General features: G+C 38.4%; 1 protein-coding gene across 3 annotated transcripts in view; it reads left to right on the forward strand.

The window, feature by feature from the left end:
* The window catches only part of ltbp3 (latent transforming growth factor beta binding protein 3), a 42,003-nt gene that overhangs the window by 10,140 nt on the left and 13,342 nt on the right, over nucleotides 1–18,521 (forward strand). For 2 of the 3 annotated variants that reach the window (XM_055043725.1, XM_055043723.1), the window contains exons 2-12: nucleotides 8,633–8,902; nucleotides 9,964–10,127; nucleotides 10,210–10,315; nucleotides 13,644–13,730; nucleotides 13,827–13,943; nucleotides 14,658–14,813; nucleotides 15,659–15,748; nucleotides 16,771–16,784; nucleotides 16,861–16,927; nucleotides 17,150–17,221; nucleotides 18,290–18,418. In XM_055043725.1, the coding sequence (XP_054899700.1) occupies nucleotides 8,633–8,902; nucleotides 9,964–10,127; nucleotides 10,210–10,315; nucleotides 13,644–13,730; nucleotides 13,827–13,943; nucleotides 14,658–14,813; nucleotides 15,659–15,748; nucleotides 16,771–16,784; nucleotides 16,861–16,927; nucleotides 17,150–17,221; nucleotides 18,290–18,418 (1,272 nt within the window). The remainder of the gene's footprint in view (nucleotides 1–8,632; nucleotides 8,903–9,963; nucleotides 10,128–10,209; nucleotides 10,316–13,643; nucleotides 13,731–13,826; nucleotides 13,944–14,657; nucleotides 14,814–15,658; nucleotides 15,749–16,770; nucleotides 16,785–16,860; nucleotides 16,928–17,149; nucleotides 17,222–18,289; nucleotides 18,419–18,521) is intronic. The other variant, XM_055043724.1, reaches the window with a different exon arrangement.

The following is an 18,521-nucleotide window of genomic DNA, read 5'->3' on the forward strand; positions in this document are numbered from 1 at the left end:
AATTTTAAATAAAATATAATTTCAGATTTTTGTATAACTTTTCTTCAGGTTAACTTAGAAAGTGAGCTATTATTGTTTCAGTTTAATTTTCTAAACTACAGAAAACTAATTGTTAGGAATGCGCAAATTTGGACGGTAACAATATTTTGGGTATGATAGAATTTACCAACATTTTATTTCATACATTTTTCATTCGGCTAGTTAATTAATTGTTAGAATAATTGCTGGAATACTCTATTGCTAAAATAACTGTTAATAACAGCCCTACTTGCACATAACAGAATTATGTTGCACCTGGAAATTATAGCTACTGGAAGAGCAAGACTTATGGATGTCCACAGTTTTCATCCTAATGTCTCAGCTAAATTCTTGATTTTTTTTCATGATGCCAGTCCAGGAAGCAGTCTGGTTGCGGTGTTGCCTTAAAATACATTGGCATGTGAGCCTCAATTCTTACATAAACAAGGCTTTAATGGCTGTTTCTTTCCTCTCTTTGTTTATAGCTGGTCACAGAGTTTTTGACAACAACCATGGCTTTTCTTGTCCTTGACTCGTTGTGGTTTCTGTCCCTGAGTTTAAAAAGTCTTAAGACTGCAGAATTTCTTGATGTACACAAAGAATTGAGCTCTGTCCAAAGGTCATTTTAGAGGGATTAAGGTCAAGCCTCAACGCTGGCCTGCTTAAAACACTTCCGTCTTTTCCCTTTTTTTAATCCATTCCTCTATGCTGTGGGATGTAGATTCTGGTTGGGTAACAGCATTTGTGCTAAAGGAAGTTGGTAATCTCCTTATTTCACTTTTCTCAGATTCTTTAGAATTAGAGGATTCAAACCTATGAGAAACATCTGCAAACAGTAAAACATGGAGGTCCTATAAGGGTCAGGAGTCAAAGTGTTGGATCTCTCTTACTTATTATAATCACAATTTAAGGTGCTTAACCATTACTTATCTTTGATCTGCATATCAAAAGCATTAAAAAAAGAGCTTTAACCGAGTCTGAAAACATCTTACAACTTACCAAAAGTCTCTCAGGGGGATGCAGCCCTTTTTAAATTGCTAAGATATTGTGGCGTGACCACAGAACCACCAAACGTTTTGCTCCAAAAAGTCAACAGGGTGACGAGAAACATGCTTAGAATAACTATGCAAATGAGGCAACCAGGAATCCATTACCTTCCAGTTCTGTCATTTATTTGAAGCCTACCTGGAAGATGCTCAGAGCTCAGAGACATGGCCTAGGTAAGGTATGATTGGACCAAGAAATGTCTGAAGACAGATTTGTCAAAGGTTTTCTGGATGAAGCGCGAGTGACTCTCGACTTGGCCAGACGGATGGACCTGTGACTGGACCAGTAATGGGCTCAGAACACCAACCAGGTGGTTCTGGTCTAGGCTGATATTATTAACAATGAGCTGATTGGAATAAACCTGCTTGTAGAAAACACTTTCTTCAAGCAGTGGTACAGGAAGATGTTTGATGCTCCACCACCACATACATCCAAGTCTATCCAGTCAAGACCTTAAAGATGGAAAACTAATGGTGACCCAAGATGTTATTCCTCGCTGCTCTTCTTTGCTCCCTGTGGCAACATAAACATGGATCTGGATCTATCTTAGTAGCCAGTGGTTTAGAAAAAAAAGTGCTGCATCATAATTACACCCTTGGCCAGTCATGGTTTATTTTCCACTTCAGTTTTGGTAAAAATGTGTCACACGTGTCAAAATGAGTGGCACTGGGGGGGGAAAGCTAAATGTACTTAAATTAATGGTAGGACTTGTGTAAGTTTCTGTTTAAAGCGATTATACTCAAATAAAATCTGTTTTTATTTTTAAAATGATGTTTAGATAACAACTGCATCAAAAATGGCAATGAGTGTGTATGGGGTTTCATTTTGGTTCTTTTTTCTTTAAACAAAGAACTTGTCTTGATTTTTTTTTTCCTCCTCTCAACATTATGTCAAAGTGATTGTGGCTTCAGCTAAAAATGTTCCTGAAAACATTGTTCTTGGCTCGGTCTTCAACCTTCTTCTGATTTTTCTCCTTCATCTTCACCCATATTTTCCTTACTGGTTATCTGTGCTTCTTGCGATGCTGGCTGCATTCACTCCAACTCACATTTGCTGTTATTCTTTCCACAGACTTAACCAAAAAGTGCCTCATTGACGAAAAAATAAAAAATAAAACAATATACTTTAATTTAAGCAACTAATATTAATGTCGGCTTTTGATAAATGTTTCCAGCTTTGATTTTAGTGTTTAAAAATTGGTTGAAAATCTTTTTTAGTTTGTTTTACAAGAAACTTCTCAGGTTTCCTACAGTACTGAAGCCAGCTTGACGGATTATTGAGGAATTTAATTAGAAGTAGACATTTTGTGGAATGTCACAGTCGTCGGAAAACGTAATGCAAGGAAAACTTTCACCACTTGTATTCTCTCGTCTCCTTGAAGCTGAAGAGACCGCATCATAACATGCATCACAGTTGCCATATTACAACTGGAATATTACGGCAGTGGAAAAGCAGCTCCTGGGTAAATCTTGGAAATGACGAAACGCAGACGAAGACCTTTTGCAGTCCGTTCTGAATGGACGGATTTAGTCACAGCTTGAGTCACGGTGAAAGTAAGCTGGTGGAAGACATCACATCTTGGTGTCTGAATCTGAAAGACTTGCTATTTGCAGTCCTGCCAGAAGCCTGTGCTAAAACAGGAGCCAGATCAGGGGCTGTATCATCGGTTCGGTTGGAGATTGTGTGCAGCCGCTTCAGACTCAGCAAGCTGCGGTTTGTAGAGCTATAATTTGTTGTTTTTGTGCTGTGAGGGTGCGGCTGTGGGTAAGAGGACAATATGACGAGGGAGTGGAGTGGGGGCTGCGATGCATCATCTCCAGACAGACTGGAGCGTGGGTAGGCGCTTTCACAGGGAAATCAAACGGCAACCCTCAGGGATTTGGGTCCAGTCGTTTATTTTTTGCCATCAAACGCACACGGTTTCATTTTTAGCGGCAGCTTCTGCACTTTACTTCTCGATTTCACTTTATCGTGTTTTCATGGGCCTTTTAGTTGCATTCAAATACTTCAATATATTTTATTGGAAGTTTATCTTATTTAGATCAGACTTGTGAAATGGGTCCTTCTCCTTCCCAGTCAGTAAATTTTTTTTATTTATTTTCAATAACCTAATTCTACTTTAAACATCTCCACAATTTTCTCCCTGACCTGTCTGCTGTGTTCCTTGGTTTTTATGTTGTTTTTTTATTCATTAATGTTCTCTAACAAACCGTCACAGAACATCTGGATTTATACTGAGATTAAACTGCACCATGTGGACTCTGTTTACAAACTAGATGACCTCTGGAGGCATTTCGCTGCACTGGATTTTATTAAGGGACATCAAAATAAAGGGAGCTAAATACAAAAGCAGGTTTTCATTTAAAACATTTTTTTTCTTTCTGCACACAATGCTTTGGTAGGACTTTGTGCTGGTGTATGTGTGTCCTGCCACATGCATCAGCTTTGCTTACTTAACGGCTAAGGAATGCAAAATACATTTTTTCTCACAGGAAAATCACAATTATCCCACTTGAGACAACATTTCACTTTTCGTTTTGCATTCCTCCCAAACGCTTTATGTTTCTTTACGCCATCATTTTTACCCCTAAATAGACAGATCTGTATTCTCTCCATCCTTCAGCACTTACGGGCAGATCTGGCATTTTAAGGAACGGCTCTCATTATGTTAGGAGAAGTGATGCTGATAAAGCTCGAAGACAAACAGACTGCCTTTCTTTCTGTCTTTTTATCCAGTTTGCTTCATACTACTTTCTGAATAACTCCTCTCTGGGAAAGTTACGCACTTCCTGAGTCTCGGATCGTACCGACGAACTGGAACTGTACATTAAATCAGACCTTACAGCCAACTATATGGTCAACTTTGACTCCTTTTAAGTTTAACTGAAGTCATATTTTGTAAAAGAGCAATTAATATACTGCATAGTAGCTCTCAGTTTTGTATTTTTTCTAAATATAAAGTACAATATGTTCTGCACATGAAAAACAAATATGTTAGGGGACAAATAATGTTAAACACTGGAGCTTTTAGGCACATTGAAATGTAAGAAGTAAATTATTTAGGACTGTTTGCACGTCTCTTTGGAGCAGACAGTACATAACTAAAGATGGAACTGTTACCAGAAGACTCCCGTTTTCTACGACTAATACACGTGGAAAATATTGCTCATTATAACTCAATGGCTTTACAACCACAAGTCCTTCCTCCTGCCCCCGCCAGGCGACCCGGGTCCTGCCTCACATTTATGTAGACCACCTCATAACTCTTAAGCACGTTTGATTTTTTTTTTTCCTTAATAACATACCACCTCTAGACTCAGGAATGTGTTAGATCTGCAAATGCGAAGGTGTGGCACAAAAACAGAAATCCCAGAACTTATAAGCGAGGAAAGTCCACAAGTGACTCAGGGATTGTAAATTTTACTAATGAACTCCAGGGTGATGATTTTATTTTCACAGTGAAAACCTTCAGATCTCAGCTTTAAGGCTTTCTGCTCTTTCGCACTGTACAGTGTGGTTGCAGTCAGCTAACCGCAGCGGCTCTTCAGGAGACGAAACACCCTACACTTAATAGCACACGCAGACAAGCACGCCCACTAACACGCACGATCTGCCAAAAACATTAGCCTGCGCGCAGTCGGGGCGACTCAGGATCAGATAACAAGGCCAGAAGTGGAACGAGAATTTACTGCAAGTTACTGAATCCTCGTGTGGCTCTGGATACAAGCAGACATAATAAAAAAAACTCTTTATAGAAAGCAAAGAATGTGATTGAGGCATCAGGTGCAGCCGTGGGGTCACCTGTTATTCAAGCTTGGACTGGAGATGAAAACATCTTTCTGAAATAATCTTTGGACATGGATCCATCTGCTGATCCGTCATGTTTTGAATCAACAATTCAAAACGTGGCGGCACGTTTTGAATTGTTGGCACAATGAAACAATTTGATCTGAATTTTTTACTTGATTCTAAGAAATCTTTGAGCTTTTAGGAGTTCCAACTCTTTTATCCTTTAAAATAAATAAATCTTTGTCAGTATAAAGCACTTACAAAACATTGGAAGCAATTAAATTAATAAATGCAATTAAATTTCTCATTTGTTTTAAGACGTATATTTTTATTAGATATAAAAGTTTCTATTGGAAAATCAACTGGTGCTTTTTTGCGCTTATTTGTGTTTCCTGTTTTGTTTTTCTCTCTGCCATGCTCTAAATAATTCATTTGTAGATACTGGTATGCATGCTTGTTTTTTTATTATAACTTTTTTGTTGTTTTCCTTCTTTTTCTCCCATGCTGTTCTTAGTCGGTATGTACTTTGTTCATATAAAAAAGAAAAACAAAGAAGCAAATGACGAGAAGATTTCTGCTCATTAAATTGTAACTCTGTATTTAAACATTTTCAATTTTTTCAAACTAAATAAATGTCCCTGGTTGATGTAGAGGACATATCTAGATGACATATTGGACTGCACGAGAATCTGATTGAATAATAATTTCTTACAAAAATAAGACAGTTGTTCTGCATCAGTAAACATGTAGCTGGTTGAAAACGTTTGACTCAGAATAGATTTAACAGGAGTAAAGAGTAATGGAGTGTGATCGTCTTGAAGCCATGCCATGGCTGCTTGTACTGGAAAGACCTCAAAGAAACCAAATCCATCTCCAAGCCCTCATACACAGCTGACTGACAGCTTGCAGCGCAGTTATTACACTTATTACTGCAGCGTAGATTTACCTGAAGTCTATCATTTCTGTTATCAGTGGTGTGGTTTCTTTTCCACTGGTCTTGCATTGAAGCCCTCATTCATGGGACCCCCATTCTCGTTCCACAGCAAATTGTAAGCCTGAGTATGAAACATGATGCCTCGGCTCTTCCTTGTGTTCATCAGTGTAGATGAGAGCTCCCGGTCTTACGCAGACACTTTCCCAGCCAGACGGAGCCTCAGACCAGACCCTGTCTGCAGTTTGTCATCTCCTCCATCTCTGCTGGTTTAGATTGTGTAATAATGACAGTTGGAAAAGAGGTGCTGCTTCTCTTTGCTGCTTCTCTCTGCGTGTGTGTCTGCGATCTCACTTTTCGGCCCCCGCATCTTTCCCAATTTCCTCCTGCTCTGAATCCAGGGCCGAGACGGAGTCCGATCCGTGGAAACCGGAGGAAGTCTGACAGGGTTGAGCTGGCAGGTTTCAGTCTGCGGTGCTCTTTTCGTTCTCTGTCTCTCTCTCTCTCTCTCTCTCTCTCTCTCTCTTTACTCTGCGTGTTGTTGCCTGCGCGCAGTTGCTGTGGTTAAAGGGCCCTGTGACACTGAACTACAGGCAATGAGAGGCTGCTTCTGAATTATCCATCTTGTGTTCAGATCTGAGCTATTCCTCTTTGGCAGCTGGTTGTTTTCAGTAATTTTTTTCTTTTTTCTGCCTGAATTTCACCATGTGAGGATGTCCCTGCCATGTTTAAAGTGATTCAGTCCCCTAATTATGCTGCAGCCCAGACTCCTCGGCAGTTCTCGCCTAATTGCTTACATGTGTGCACACTTGGCTCACAAGCAGAAAGAGCTCTCCTCCTCTCCTTTTGTGTCCTCACTTCTTTTGCTCCTCTATGTTTGATTGTTTAATGAATACACAAGTTGAGTTTGACTGTATTTATTAAAAAGATCTTTTTATAGTTTTAGACGAAAAAGTGGGAGGGGAAAAAAAGAGAAAAACTGGCAAAGTAGAAAAGCTAAATATGCATTTTGATTTTAATTTATTTTGTGACACAAGAAGCAGAATTAAATAAACTAGGGAAGAAAGAAGTGGGGAAATTCACCAAGTTACTTGCTTGCACTAAACGTGTGCATTCCTCTGATTATTAAACCGAATGCAAAGAAATACCTCTCTTAGCCTGGATGAGGGACTTTATTCACATTTAAATGAGCTGTAATGCATGCATTTAGGGGAAAATCAACTACGTTTTATGTATAGTTCTGTAATTCACCACTAGATAGATCCACACTGTTTGAAACACTCAGATTACATAAAGTAACTTCAGTCCTGTACTTTTGGTCAAAATGACCTGCTGCACTGCACAGAAGGTAGAGCAGATTTTGTAATTGTTTTTTGCTTTGGCACACTCCAGCATAAAGAAAGAAAATTTGTTTTTGGGGTTTTCTTATCTGAATGAAAATAAAGAAATGAAAATCGTAGAGCTGAAATTAAGACACTACAGATTTCCAGAAACTAAATGTCTTACTTTTACAATATGGGATCTTTTTTTATTTACATTAATACTTGTATCTTGATTTTCATCTTGAAGCAGTTAAAATGGCTTTTACAATTTGCAACATGTATAGATAAAAAAAACTTCAAAAATATGATGCATCCCTAAATAGGTTAGAATGAATTTGTTGAAGTTTTAAGGAGAACCTTGTTCTTGCCATGACTCTTGAGAAAACATTTGTGTTTGTCTTTTTAATCACGTTTCCACTATAAGTGTAAAAGTACAAAAAATAGTCAAGGTTTGCAAGAGAGGAAAAAAAAACGTATCCACATGAGAACTGACGAGAAATTTGGTTTGATTTAAATAAGCAAAATATCCTTGTTTAAGATCTTAAGAGCCTCAACATGTTACGTGGTAAATGTAATAAAAGCCTGTTTTCTTTTTAGAGAGCAGTGTTTTTTTCATTGTTGGATTCTGAGCTCTGACCTTTTCTAAAACAACTGAGGTCTGCAGTGTTGTCATGGGTTCTTTTGTGACCTAAATGAGTCATGGATTTGCTCTTCAAGTAATTTTATTACTCTTGCCACTTCAGGGAAGGATTACCCAGTTCAGTCGTCTCCATTTCTGCTGGATCTTCAACATTAATTTCCAACATTCGCGATCTGTTGCTTTTGAGATCTTTTAACTTACTTCATGTTGAGTTTCTTTTGACATAATAGGTTTATTTCTTACATGGGCGGATGCATTTTTTTAAATTTAAAGTTGCTTGGTTTGATTTGCTATATAAGCTGGTTAAATCAGAGTGGAAGTAAATCCACCGCAGCAGATTTATTTGTCCAATTCACAAAATCATTACTTGTAGTATCACGTAGTTCAATCTGCATGTGAAATCTTCCTTTTTACTTTACATCACTGCTTTTCTCTTTAGCTCTTTAGCTTTCACTGTTCTCCAAGCCCTCTGTAGTTGAAGGTTCAAACGCCCTGCTCTTGGAAAAACACAATGGAAAAAAACTCAGTGAAACAGCAGTACACAGCATATATGCTTTGAATCGCTCTGGAGCCAGCAGGTTTCCCACGGATCTCCAGATCTTTCCCATATGTCAGAATGAAGCCGTTACACAGATCGATGCCTTTACCTGCTCTCTCACTTGCTTTTCAGGGACCTTTCAGTTCGTCAAGCTGATTTGGTTTTTATGGCGTTACAGTTCAAAGAGAATATGGTCCTACATATTCCAGTTTTTTGCTTTGTCTGCCTGCTTGATATATGTCCGTACTCTACAATATACGAGGCATCCATTTTGTTAAGCTGAATGGTTAGTGTGTAAATCCCATACTAAGTAATGCCTGCATTGATTCTTCTCTTTCTCCCTGCAGTCGTGTGTCCTCTGACGTGCATGAATGGAGGGGTGTGCAGTTCCAGGAACCACTGCCTCTGCCCGCCTGGCTTCACGGGCCGACTCTGCCAATTTCCACTACAGCAAGCGCAGGCGGCACACGGCAACAGGCAGCCCGTTTACCCTGCCTCCCTGAAGCCAGACGGCCAAAAGCTGGTGGAGCACACGGCCATGGGGCGCACCCAGATGACACAAACACACTCCGTTTTCACCCTGCCCCTGTCACAAGTGGGGCACCACTCATCAGAAGGTAATTATTCCTCACTTCAACCTATTTGGGTTTAATTTGTCATGATAAATAACACTGGATTTCAAAAACAAAGTTTTGGAAGTTTGTTTCTTAAACTGAATTAGGACTATTTTGTGCCGCTGAATCCAAAAATGACGTCCATTTTTTCTCAATCGGGTCAGGTTTTAATTCAAATTGAATTTAGAGATACTCAATCTTCTGACTAAATTGATTACGTTTTTGTGACATTATCAGTTCATTTCTGTTTAATATATTTTATCCAAAAAAGGTTTTAGGAGAAAAAGCAAATTGTTTTCTAACAGAATGGAGGGTTTCCCCCAGAAAACTTGCAAAGCCTGGTTGTTGTTTGATGGGACGGTCGTTCATCCAGCGGCCCGTCGTGTTTTTGAGTTAAAAAATGTTCAAAGCTGACGGGAAATTTGAAAATATCACTTGATAATTAAATGTTATTTTGAAAGATTAATGCTTGAATACCAACTATAACACCTTAAAAATTCAAACATTTAAAAAAACTAAAATAAAAAAGAAATGCTTAGCCTGGTGGGGGCCCAAGTAAAGCCTGGTGTCCCGCCAGGCTTATAATACACTGGAGGAAACCCTGGAGCACATCAATTAAATGTTGGATTTCTGTAAATTGAATAATAAACACTGATAAGGGTAAGTACATGTGGATTGTACTTTTCATAGGTTTATGTTTCAATAAAATGAATATTGTTCTTTTATTCTGTGAACTACTGACAACATGGTGCTAAAATTTCAAACAAAAAATTGGTATTTATTCACAGAAAATGAGAAATGGAGATGCAGTGCTTTCGGACCTCAAATAAGGGAAAGAAAACAAGTTTGTATTCATTTAGAAACAACAATACTAATGCTTTAACTCTGGACGGATTCAGAGATAAATATTTGGTGGAATAACCAGGAGGTTTTCAATGGGGTTCAGTGCAGCTCTATATGAAATACATTGGTTGTTGCGACTTAACAAAAGGTGAAGAACCATAAGAAATGCTTTTGCTGTTTGTCTCATTTTCACCCGGTCTGCTCCTTTTCTCTGTTTTCAGTGCAGATTAACGTTCGTGTTCACCACACACCAGACACCTCGGTCATCATTCAGCCTCACGACCAAACGGACTCCAAACCTCCTCACAAAATAGCAATGCGGCCCTTCCCACCGAGACACAAACCGAAGGGCCGCTGCTTTCAGGAGACAACACCCAAACAAGCCGTGTGTATAAAAACCCGTGCCGTGGTCACCACTGTAAAATATTACACGTCACACCCGCTGATGGGATTCTTAATCGTTTCAGTGCAACAGCACGCCGCTTCCCGTCCTGACCAATCAGGAGGACTGCTGTGGCAGTGTGGGGAACTCCTGGGGGCAGAACAAGTGCTACCAGTGCCCCAAATTACCAAGTGAGTAATTCTGGCTATAAAATAAATTTTATTGTTCCCATTCCAGCTTTTCAGATGTCATAAACTCCTATTTTTAATTTTAATACTGTACTTAAGTTCAGATCTAACACTGCACGTTTTTAATAAGATATTCCGGCGAAATCAGAAACTGTGGAAAATGTTCTTCAGATATAAAATAATGATTCATTAAAAAAATGCAAATGCTTCACAAGCTGCTAAGCAAACAGTAAAGTGTCTATGTAGTTGAAACTAAGACCAAAATGGCATTCAGGGCATTTTTTATATATATATATATATATGAAAGAAACTAAATTTATTTAGGGATTGTTCGAGCTTCAATTAGCAAAAAAACAGAGACATGAGTGAAATGTTTTAAGCTTTTCACCACAGGATGACTCCTGACAGAAGTGGTGCAACACAATTAGGTTTGCATGCTAACTTGCTTTGCAACTCTGCCTCCAAAATAAACAACTGTTCATTTCTAAGATCGATTCCCCCCCCCAATTCCTACATCTTTCTGATTGACTTCTGGTCTGGAATCCTGCAATCTCTATATTTATTTCATAGTTGTGATGGTTTTCACAGGCTTCAAGCTTCCTTCCTGTTCCTCCAAATGTATCCACTCAGGACAACGACCGCATATCACCAACTCCAGCCAACATCTGTGCAAGATCTGTTTTTGTTTTTTAGGTTTTGATTCACACATTTCACACCAAAACCTTCTCTGTTTTTGAGACATGATGCTCTGTTGCTTGAGGTGTTGCCTTGAAATACAGCCACAGCTTTACCCTAATTTGACTCACATGTGGTGAAGTAACTTATCAGCAGCTTTCGAAGCCACCTGTTTAAAAAATTTTGTCGTTTTTGTATTTAAAATTCCGAATTTGATTAAAGCGATAAAAATCGTCTTTAAAGTAAGGTACAGTAATCTTATTTGCATCGCACACTTTCAGCAACAAGGCAGCTCAAAGTGCTTTACATGGATTAGAAGGAAATACAAACAAAACGACAAAACTAAAAGAAAGAAAAATAAACACTTTAAAGTGCTCCAGTTGGTCTGGGTTGGTAAGTAGAAACTAAGCTAAATCTTAGTTCTCCATGTGTGATTCTTGCACTCTACAATTTATAAATGAACAGGAGTTTCTCCAAGTCTTTCTCTGACATTAAAAGTATAAAAGTAAGTAAAATGAACTAAAACAATCCCTCTCTTATAGTTCAGTGATTTAGCGGTCGAAATATTTTTTTGTAATCCTATCTGGCCAAAAACAGACAGTGAAAGAAAAGCGTGTCTGTTCTTAGACTGTATGTAAATATGCGGTTCCCGCTGTAAACATAGCATATGGCGCTGAAAACAAAAGGGACGAGAAAACAGAGGAAGTTATGGGAATCGCACACAGACAGTGAGACAGAAACAAATACATTTTGTGGGGGAAAGGCCTCTACTTCAGCTCATTCCTCTGCGCCTGCTCACTGTCATCATCCTGCTGGGGATTAGATTTCAGGAAAATCTTGGCCGCTCACGTTTTCCACTCCGCCATTATTCCGTCTCTCGGTGCTGGCTCAGACAATACGGGCTTTGACGAGAACCTGACACCGTGAGTCTGGTTGGCGCTGCAGATGACTCGACTCCTGCACACACTGCTGTCACTTTTGTGACTCATGTGCACGTCGTTGAACCCCTCCTCCTTCTTTTCAGTAAAAATAGCCATGACCTTGCCGTCTTTTGTTTTCTTATTCTCTTATTCCACAATGTGCAGTGTTCCCACAGCTCTGTAATAAAACTGCCTCAAATATTTCACTCCCGTATAGAAAGAAATATTCTCGCTCAGCAATACCAGTAAAAAGAAAAAGCACTTTATTTTGGTCACAGGCTTGAATAAAACTTATATTTGAAAGGAACAAAATAAAAAGCAAAACAAAGGGAAAAGATAGCTTACCACATAAAGACGTAGTTTTCGAAAATGATGTCTGAGGATGAATGTGGTAACAAAACAAGCATCCAGTATAGAAACCGCTCAACCACACTCATTTTCTTTCTAAAATAAATCAAGAAGATCCAATCGAGAAGTCACAAAGTTTATTTCCTTCTTCAGAGAGATGTAAAACTTTTTGTTTGCAAAGTTGCTGCTGTTTTTTCACAGAGCCTCTCCAAAACATTCTTGTTTTAACATTTTTTTTATGTAAATTTTAAAGTTTTGCTAATTTGATTTTATGTCTGGACTTTGACTGGGCCATTCTAACATGAAGGTTGTCTGATTTGAACCATTCTTTTGGAGCTCTGGCTGTCGGAAGGTGAATTTCTCCCCAAGTCTTAATTTCTTTCCAGACCAACTTCTCTCTTCCTGATTGAGACAAGCGTCCCTCACCATGACACTGACATCACTATTTTTTTCCACCTCATACACATAGATATAAAAGCTAGATTTTCATTACTATTTTCAGAGTAAAGAGGGATTAAATCAAATGAGTCCTGCTCATTTTTAAAGTTAGATTATGAATAAGTGTAAATACTAAGTGTTTTTCTAAAGGCTGATATCATACCTGTAGGGGGAGTACTTTTGAAACTGCTTCAACTAAAGGAACTGAAAGAACAAAAAGTAATTTTCCAGTTTCTTTTTCAGACTCTACATCATGCTGCCTTCTAGGTTTGAAAAAGCTGCTGTTGGCATGCAGCTATTTTTGGACGCTAATGTCTAAAAAAGCTGCTGTAGCTTTTTTATTCACCTGGAAGCTCAGACTTCTCTGGGCTTAATGGAAGCCGAGTTTTAAAAAAGGCATGCCAAAACAATAAAAAGTTTGCTATTACATAAAATTGAAATATAAGATAAAATTGCACTAAAAATATTGCAGCTAAAAGTCAGTTCTGACTATGCACAGAAACATTTTCTTTGCAGTATTAACTTTGGAGAGGTGTTGCATGCAGAAAAAACCAGAGAACAAATGAAAGGTATCATGTGGCTTCCTAAACTCAGGGACAGAGTTGAATAAGTATTAAGTGAATTAATTTTTTGTCATTTCAGCCTTCAGTCAGCCAGCAGGCCTCCACAAGCCTCTGAAAGAATCAAAAGCAAAGGAGTTTTGTTACTCATTTAAACACAGACGTTGGTTTTGGATTTGTTTGCACCAGTGAAATGTTATAAGAGTATCTCTGCGTGGCAAAGAACATAGATTTCGTACAAGCCTGAATCCATGCTGTTGTTTATCTTGAAATATTTCAGTTTAAATGTTTTGTTCATATTTGAAATCTTGAAAGCTTTTTTTTCACACCCAGGAGTTTTGTAAGATGTAGAAACAAATTTTTTGGATCTCCTGTCTCGCCCTTCCGCAGATGCATCAGTCAAACACACCATTGTGGAAGAATACGGCTCGACCTGTCCACAAGGCTACAAGCGATTCAACAGCACTCACTGTCAAGGTAACAACTCGAAACATGAGCCGTGTCATTTTCCAGATCTCTTGCAGAAATTGGCGTAACCTTTTTATTTTCACTTCCCTCCTCCTGACTGTGAAGACATCAACGAGTGCACCCTGCAGGGAGTCTGTCAGAACGGAGACTGTCTAAATACGTTGGGCAGCTTCAAGTGTTCCTGTAAATCTGGCTTTGTTTTGGAGAGAAATCGATGTGTTGGTAAGAAATAACATCATATCTCTTCAAACTACTGAGGCCGAATTTCTGTGTTAGTTTTATTTTCTTTCAAATAACAAAATATATAATTATACATTTTCTGTATTGATGCAAAATCCTTATTTTTACTCAAATATATGAGTTGCTCTTGCTCGAAACTCCTCTCTGATGCTAAAAAAAGAGAGGCTTTCTGACAATATGCTCCGCACATTAAGGCATTTTGCTGAGCATAATGAGACTTGTGAGTAAGTAAAAGTTATTCATATTGTGGCTATCACAAACAATAAAACCACAAAGTGATGCACAAACATTAAAACAACAATAGCAAGATTTAATGTCTCTAATATCTTCTGCTCCTGTTTAAATGTTACACTTGTGCTTTAACAACTTCTATAGAGATTATGTTATTTTTTGAGCACACATCTTTGCATTCTGTTGATAAGATTTCAACACAATGTGACTTGAGTGTCACTGCTCCCTTTGTGCTGATACAATTCATACTAGATTATCAAGCAGAGCAGAGGTGAGAGCTCGAACACGAGCAACTAATATTTGTGCAAGAGACATAAAATCTGACTGCAAGAAACTGTTTTCAAGGAATGAGCTGAACTTATATGTAAGCAATGAAGATGTGAGAGCAGAGCTTTGTAGGAAGAGATTAAAGTAAGCAAAATTGCTCCCTTATTTCTGTTTTAACCGGAACGCATCATGTGTCAGAGTCTCCGCCGGAGCAGGCGCAGTGCTTCCTGTTGGCGTCCGACGCCAGGGGCTGCGAGCATCCTCTGGTGAACCAGATCACCCAGGAGATGTGCTGCTGCACGGTGGGCAAAGCCTGGGGCCACAAATGTGAGAGATGTCCTCAGGTGGGCACAGGTGAGTCAGTCGCCTTAGCAATAATGTTCACTGAAAACTTTCAGCTCATCCAGAGATGAAGCTTAATTCCCTCCACATTTCATGACTCCTGTTGCTTTGTAAAAGAAGTTAGATTATTTTTATTTTTTTTACTCTGAGTTCTAAATAATCTATTGCATTTTTACTTGAGCTTCAAATGATATTGACAAGTACAAATATTTGCTGCTTTGGATTTTTAGGTTTCACATAAATTTTTAAGAATTCAGATTTTCTTATGCTTTCCATTGGTTTGCAGTTGGGATTATTTATGGATCTTAATGGGTGTCAATCGATAATAACGCCTTAAAAACGTACTATTCTGAAAGTTTATCATCTTACTGGTTGTTTTACAGCTCATTGAAAAAAATATTGTATTTCTCTGTTGGAAAAATGAAAGTTGTATCTATTGCATGCATGCCGTTTTTTTTTTTTTTTTTAACTAAACACGTTATGGGTTTTTTGTTGGGTTTTTTTTTTTTCCAAAAATAAAAATTTCATTTCTCTAAACAAGATGAGTCAAAGCTTCCAGTGTCATCAGTTTCCATTTGGGTATATTTTTCCATTTTGGATATTGCCAGATAAATAAAGGCTTTCTTGGCTTGCATTCAACTAAAATTCAACATTTTGTCTTTAAATTCTCTGATATTTAGAGATATATTCATGTGGATTAACCTTCCCTCACAGCTGTATGTCCAGATGTGGTTTCACAATGTTTATTTTTGTGTAAATAAATAGTAGACTCTTTCTAGAGATAAATGTCTTATCAACATAATTGTACACAATAAAATAACAATTAAACTTTGTGTCTTTGCTCATGCTGTATTTAGTGGCCTTTAATAAGATTTGCCCTGCTGGGAAAGGATACCATCTCCAAAGTATAACAGAAACTGTGGCCTTGCCTCCCATCATCTTCCATCGTGAGTGTTTGAACTTGCATAAATTCTCATTCTGCTCGTCAGAAGTTTTCATACAGTCACAGGAAGGAGTTTTATGTTGAGGTTGCTCTTTGTGATTTATTTGAGCTGTTCGGTTTCTTGGGTGGAATAATTTAGTGTCAAACACAAATTGCATGTGTTGTTTTAAATGTATGATGATCATAATTACACAAGTAGGTTCAAATATGAAGGTACTTTCTTTTCAAAGCCATCGACTAGCTTCTGCTTTACTTCTGGCCGGACATTCAACCACTTTTCTAAGTAGAATTGGCAGAGCTTATTTAAAGTGTTTCCTTTTCTGACATGGAAGCCAATTTCTAATTTTAACACACAAAAATTCAATGAGATGAAGATAAAAACTTTCCAGAAGGTTCATTTTAGTTTGGTTTATCAATAAAAATGTTCTGATGTGTTCTTGGAATCATTGACCAGTTTTAACACGTCACAATTTCAAAGTTTTACGTCTTTGACTCAAACTGTCAGACAAGGAAGACAAAAGTTAAGAATTATGTCGAACACTTCAGAAACCATCAAGGCCTATGCCTGCCTTGAACTGGAAACTGCTCCAACTCCAGAGACGCTGTTCACAGGAAAGCAAACTTCAAATATCCATCCAATGAGATTCTGACAACCTAGAAGGAAACTTTTGTTTTATAATCGTTAAACAGGACGGTGACAGACATGACGAGTGCTTTCAGAACAGGTTCAAGTAGTTGTGGCCTTACCGTGCCTGAAATCAGTGGAGTCTTCTAAAAATGTAAAACTTAAAAATCTACACCTTCTAGAAAGAAGTGTGGTTAAATATCCAGCTAAATTATTGCCAGGAACATCACAGACATTAAAGATGTATGGTCATCATCCCATCCTAAACAAAAGTGTAATTAAAAGGCCAGTGTCAATATTATGTTCCTGCCCATAATGGAAGTATTTCAAGTTCTCTGCTTTGTAAGCCTTTAATCCTGTTATCCATTATTTTAATCTCACTCTACCACTTTTCCTTTCAGCGCCACTTGTGACGGTAAGAGTTCATTTCTATTGGTAGATGTAGCTTTTTCTTTTGCTGGCATGAAATATTTTCCCACTCCTGTGATTAGGAGAAGCCCCCGGAGCCGACCATGGTGCAGCAGACTTCTGTCAGCACCACCCGACCGCGAGTGCCTGGTAAACGCTCCCCCTTTCACAAAGAAAAGTAGACGTGCTGCAAGTAACGTTTGAATGTCTTGAGTTACTAAATGTACCATTAGCTGCCACAATGAGGGGAATGTTTCTTTCTTGCTGCTAACTGACAGAAAATTGCAAAGAAATGTTGCTTCTGTGAAGCACAAAGACCAAAGATCAACATGTCATAGTTGCTGGTTCATTTCTCCTCTGTTGGATCCACAGTTGTTAAACCCACTCCTCCGCCAATCGTCCGAATCCCCCCAGGCAATGACCCCTTCGAAATAGACCCTAAAGGTAAATGTGAGTTTAACACCAATCCAGCATCAGAGTCGTTTCTTATTTATTTATTCTCTTCTCAATACAAGCTGGTTCATGTTTCACGCGCCTGAAAACTGGGAAATCCAGCACTCCGCAAACCCACCCAGAGTGAGAGGCGGTAGCCATGGCGAGCTTCGCCTCCGTCTCTCACAGATGACATGTTGACTTCCTGCTTGCAGTAAATACCATTAATGATAACTCTTGTGGGGGTTTTTTGTTTTGTTTTTTTTAACCTCACATTTCCAAAACCCGACGTTTAACACAAAGCTAATTTTTCTGCATGTCTGTTGTAGTTAGCTGATGCTTTTGGTCACTGTGCATGTGATGTGACATCAAACACGAAGCATGAACCAGCCTGACGGCTTCGTTCACATTGTGTGGATGGAAAGCTGCCACAACTACAGTTCTCATTTTTGCTAAACATTTAAAATAAATTTATTAACACTGATTTATTTCCATAGGAAGAAACTATCCCCAAAAGATAAGCCAATGCCAATGATCACTCTAATCTGATCTAATTTGTGTGATTTCCTCTCATTCATAGGCGACTACTTAAATTTTCAGTGGCGTCTCTTAATTTCAAATTATGTGAAAGAGAAAATATCAATAAGATATAATTATGTCTGTTGAACTTTTCCACTTTTAGGCCTCTTACAACCACAAACATCAATGTAATTATTGGGAATTTTTTGTGGCAGAGCATGATTGTGAAGTAGTGTAAAAGTTTTTCTTTTTTTAATGTAAGCTTTTCACTCGCTAACAATCTATGCTGGATTATTGTACTATTTCTAAGAGGCAGGACTTCCTGGTGGTGTTCAGAGTTAGACATCGCACTTCCTTTTGCCTTTCAGTTTTTCTGTTTCTAATGTCACTGCAACATATTGTCATAGACAGACACAATGAGTGGAGTAAAAATATGTACAACTCCTTGATCAGGGCATAAGAATGTAAGCAAAGTGTAATTCATGTTTCTGCACTGCACTGTATATACACACATAGATGTACTGAATTGACACCAATGTTCTCTTTTCTCTATTCTTGAAGTGGAGACAGATAAGTGTGGGCAAAGCAGAAGCATTTGTGGTCATGGGAAGTGTGAGAACAGCCCGAACGGACACATCTGTCACTGTTTCCCCGGCTACCGTCTTAACCTGCAGAGGAACATCTGTGAGGGTAAGAGACGCAAAATTTAATTCATTTTTTCTTGCTGTTCCTGACAAAAAAAAGGGGGAAAGTATTGGGTTGCAGAAAAATTACATTTTGGACAAAAAGTGAA

Source organism: Poeciliopsis prolifica, unplaced genomic scaffold (assembly GCF_027474105.1).
Source record: "Poeciliopsis prolifica strain line A6 unplaced genomic scaffold, Auburn_PproV2 SCAFFOLD019, whole genome shotgun sequence".
Classification (NCBI taxonomy): Eukaryota; Metazoa; Chordata; class Actinopteri; order Cyprinodontiformes; family Poeciliidae; genus Poeciliopsis; species Poeciliopsis prolifica.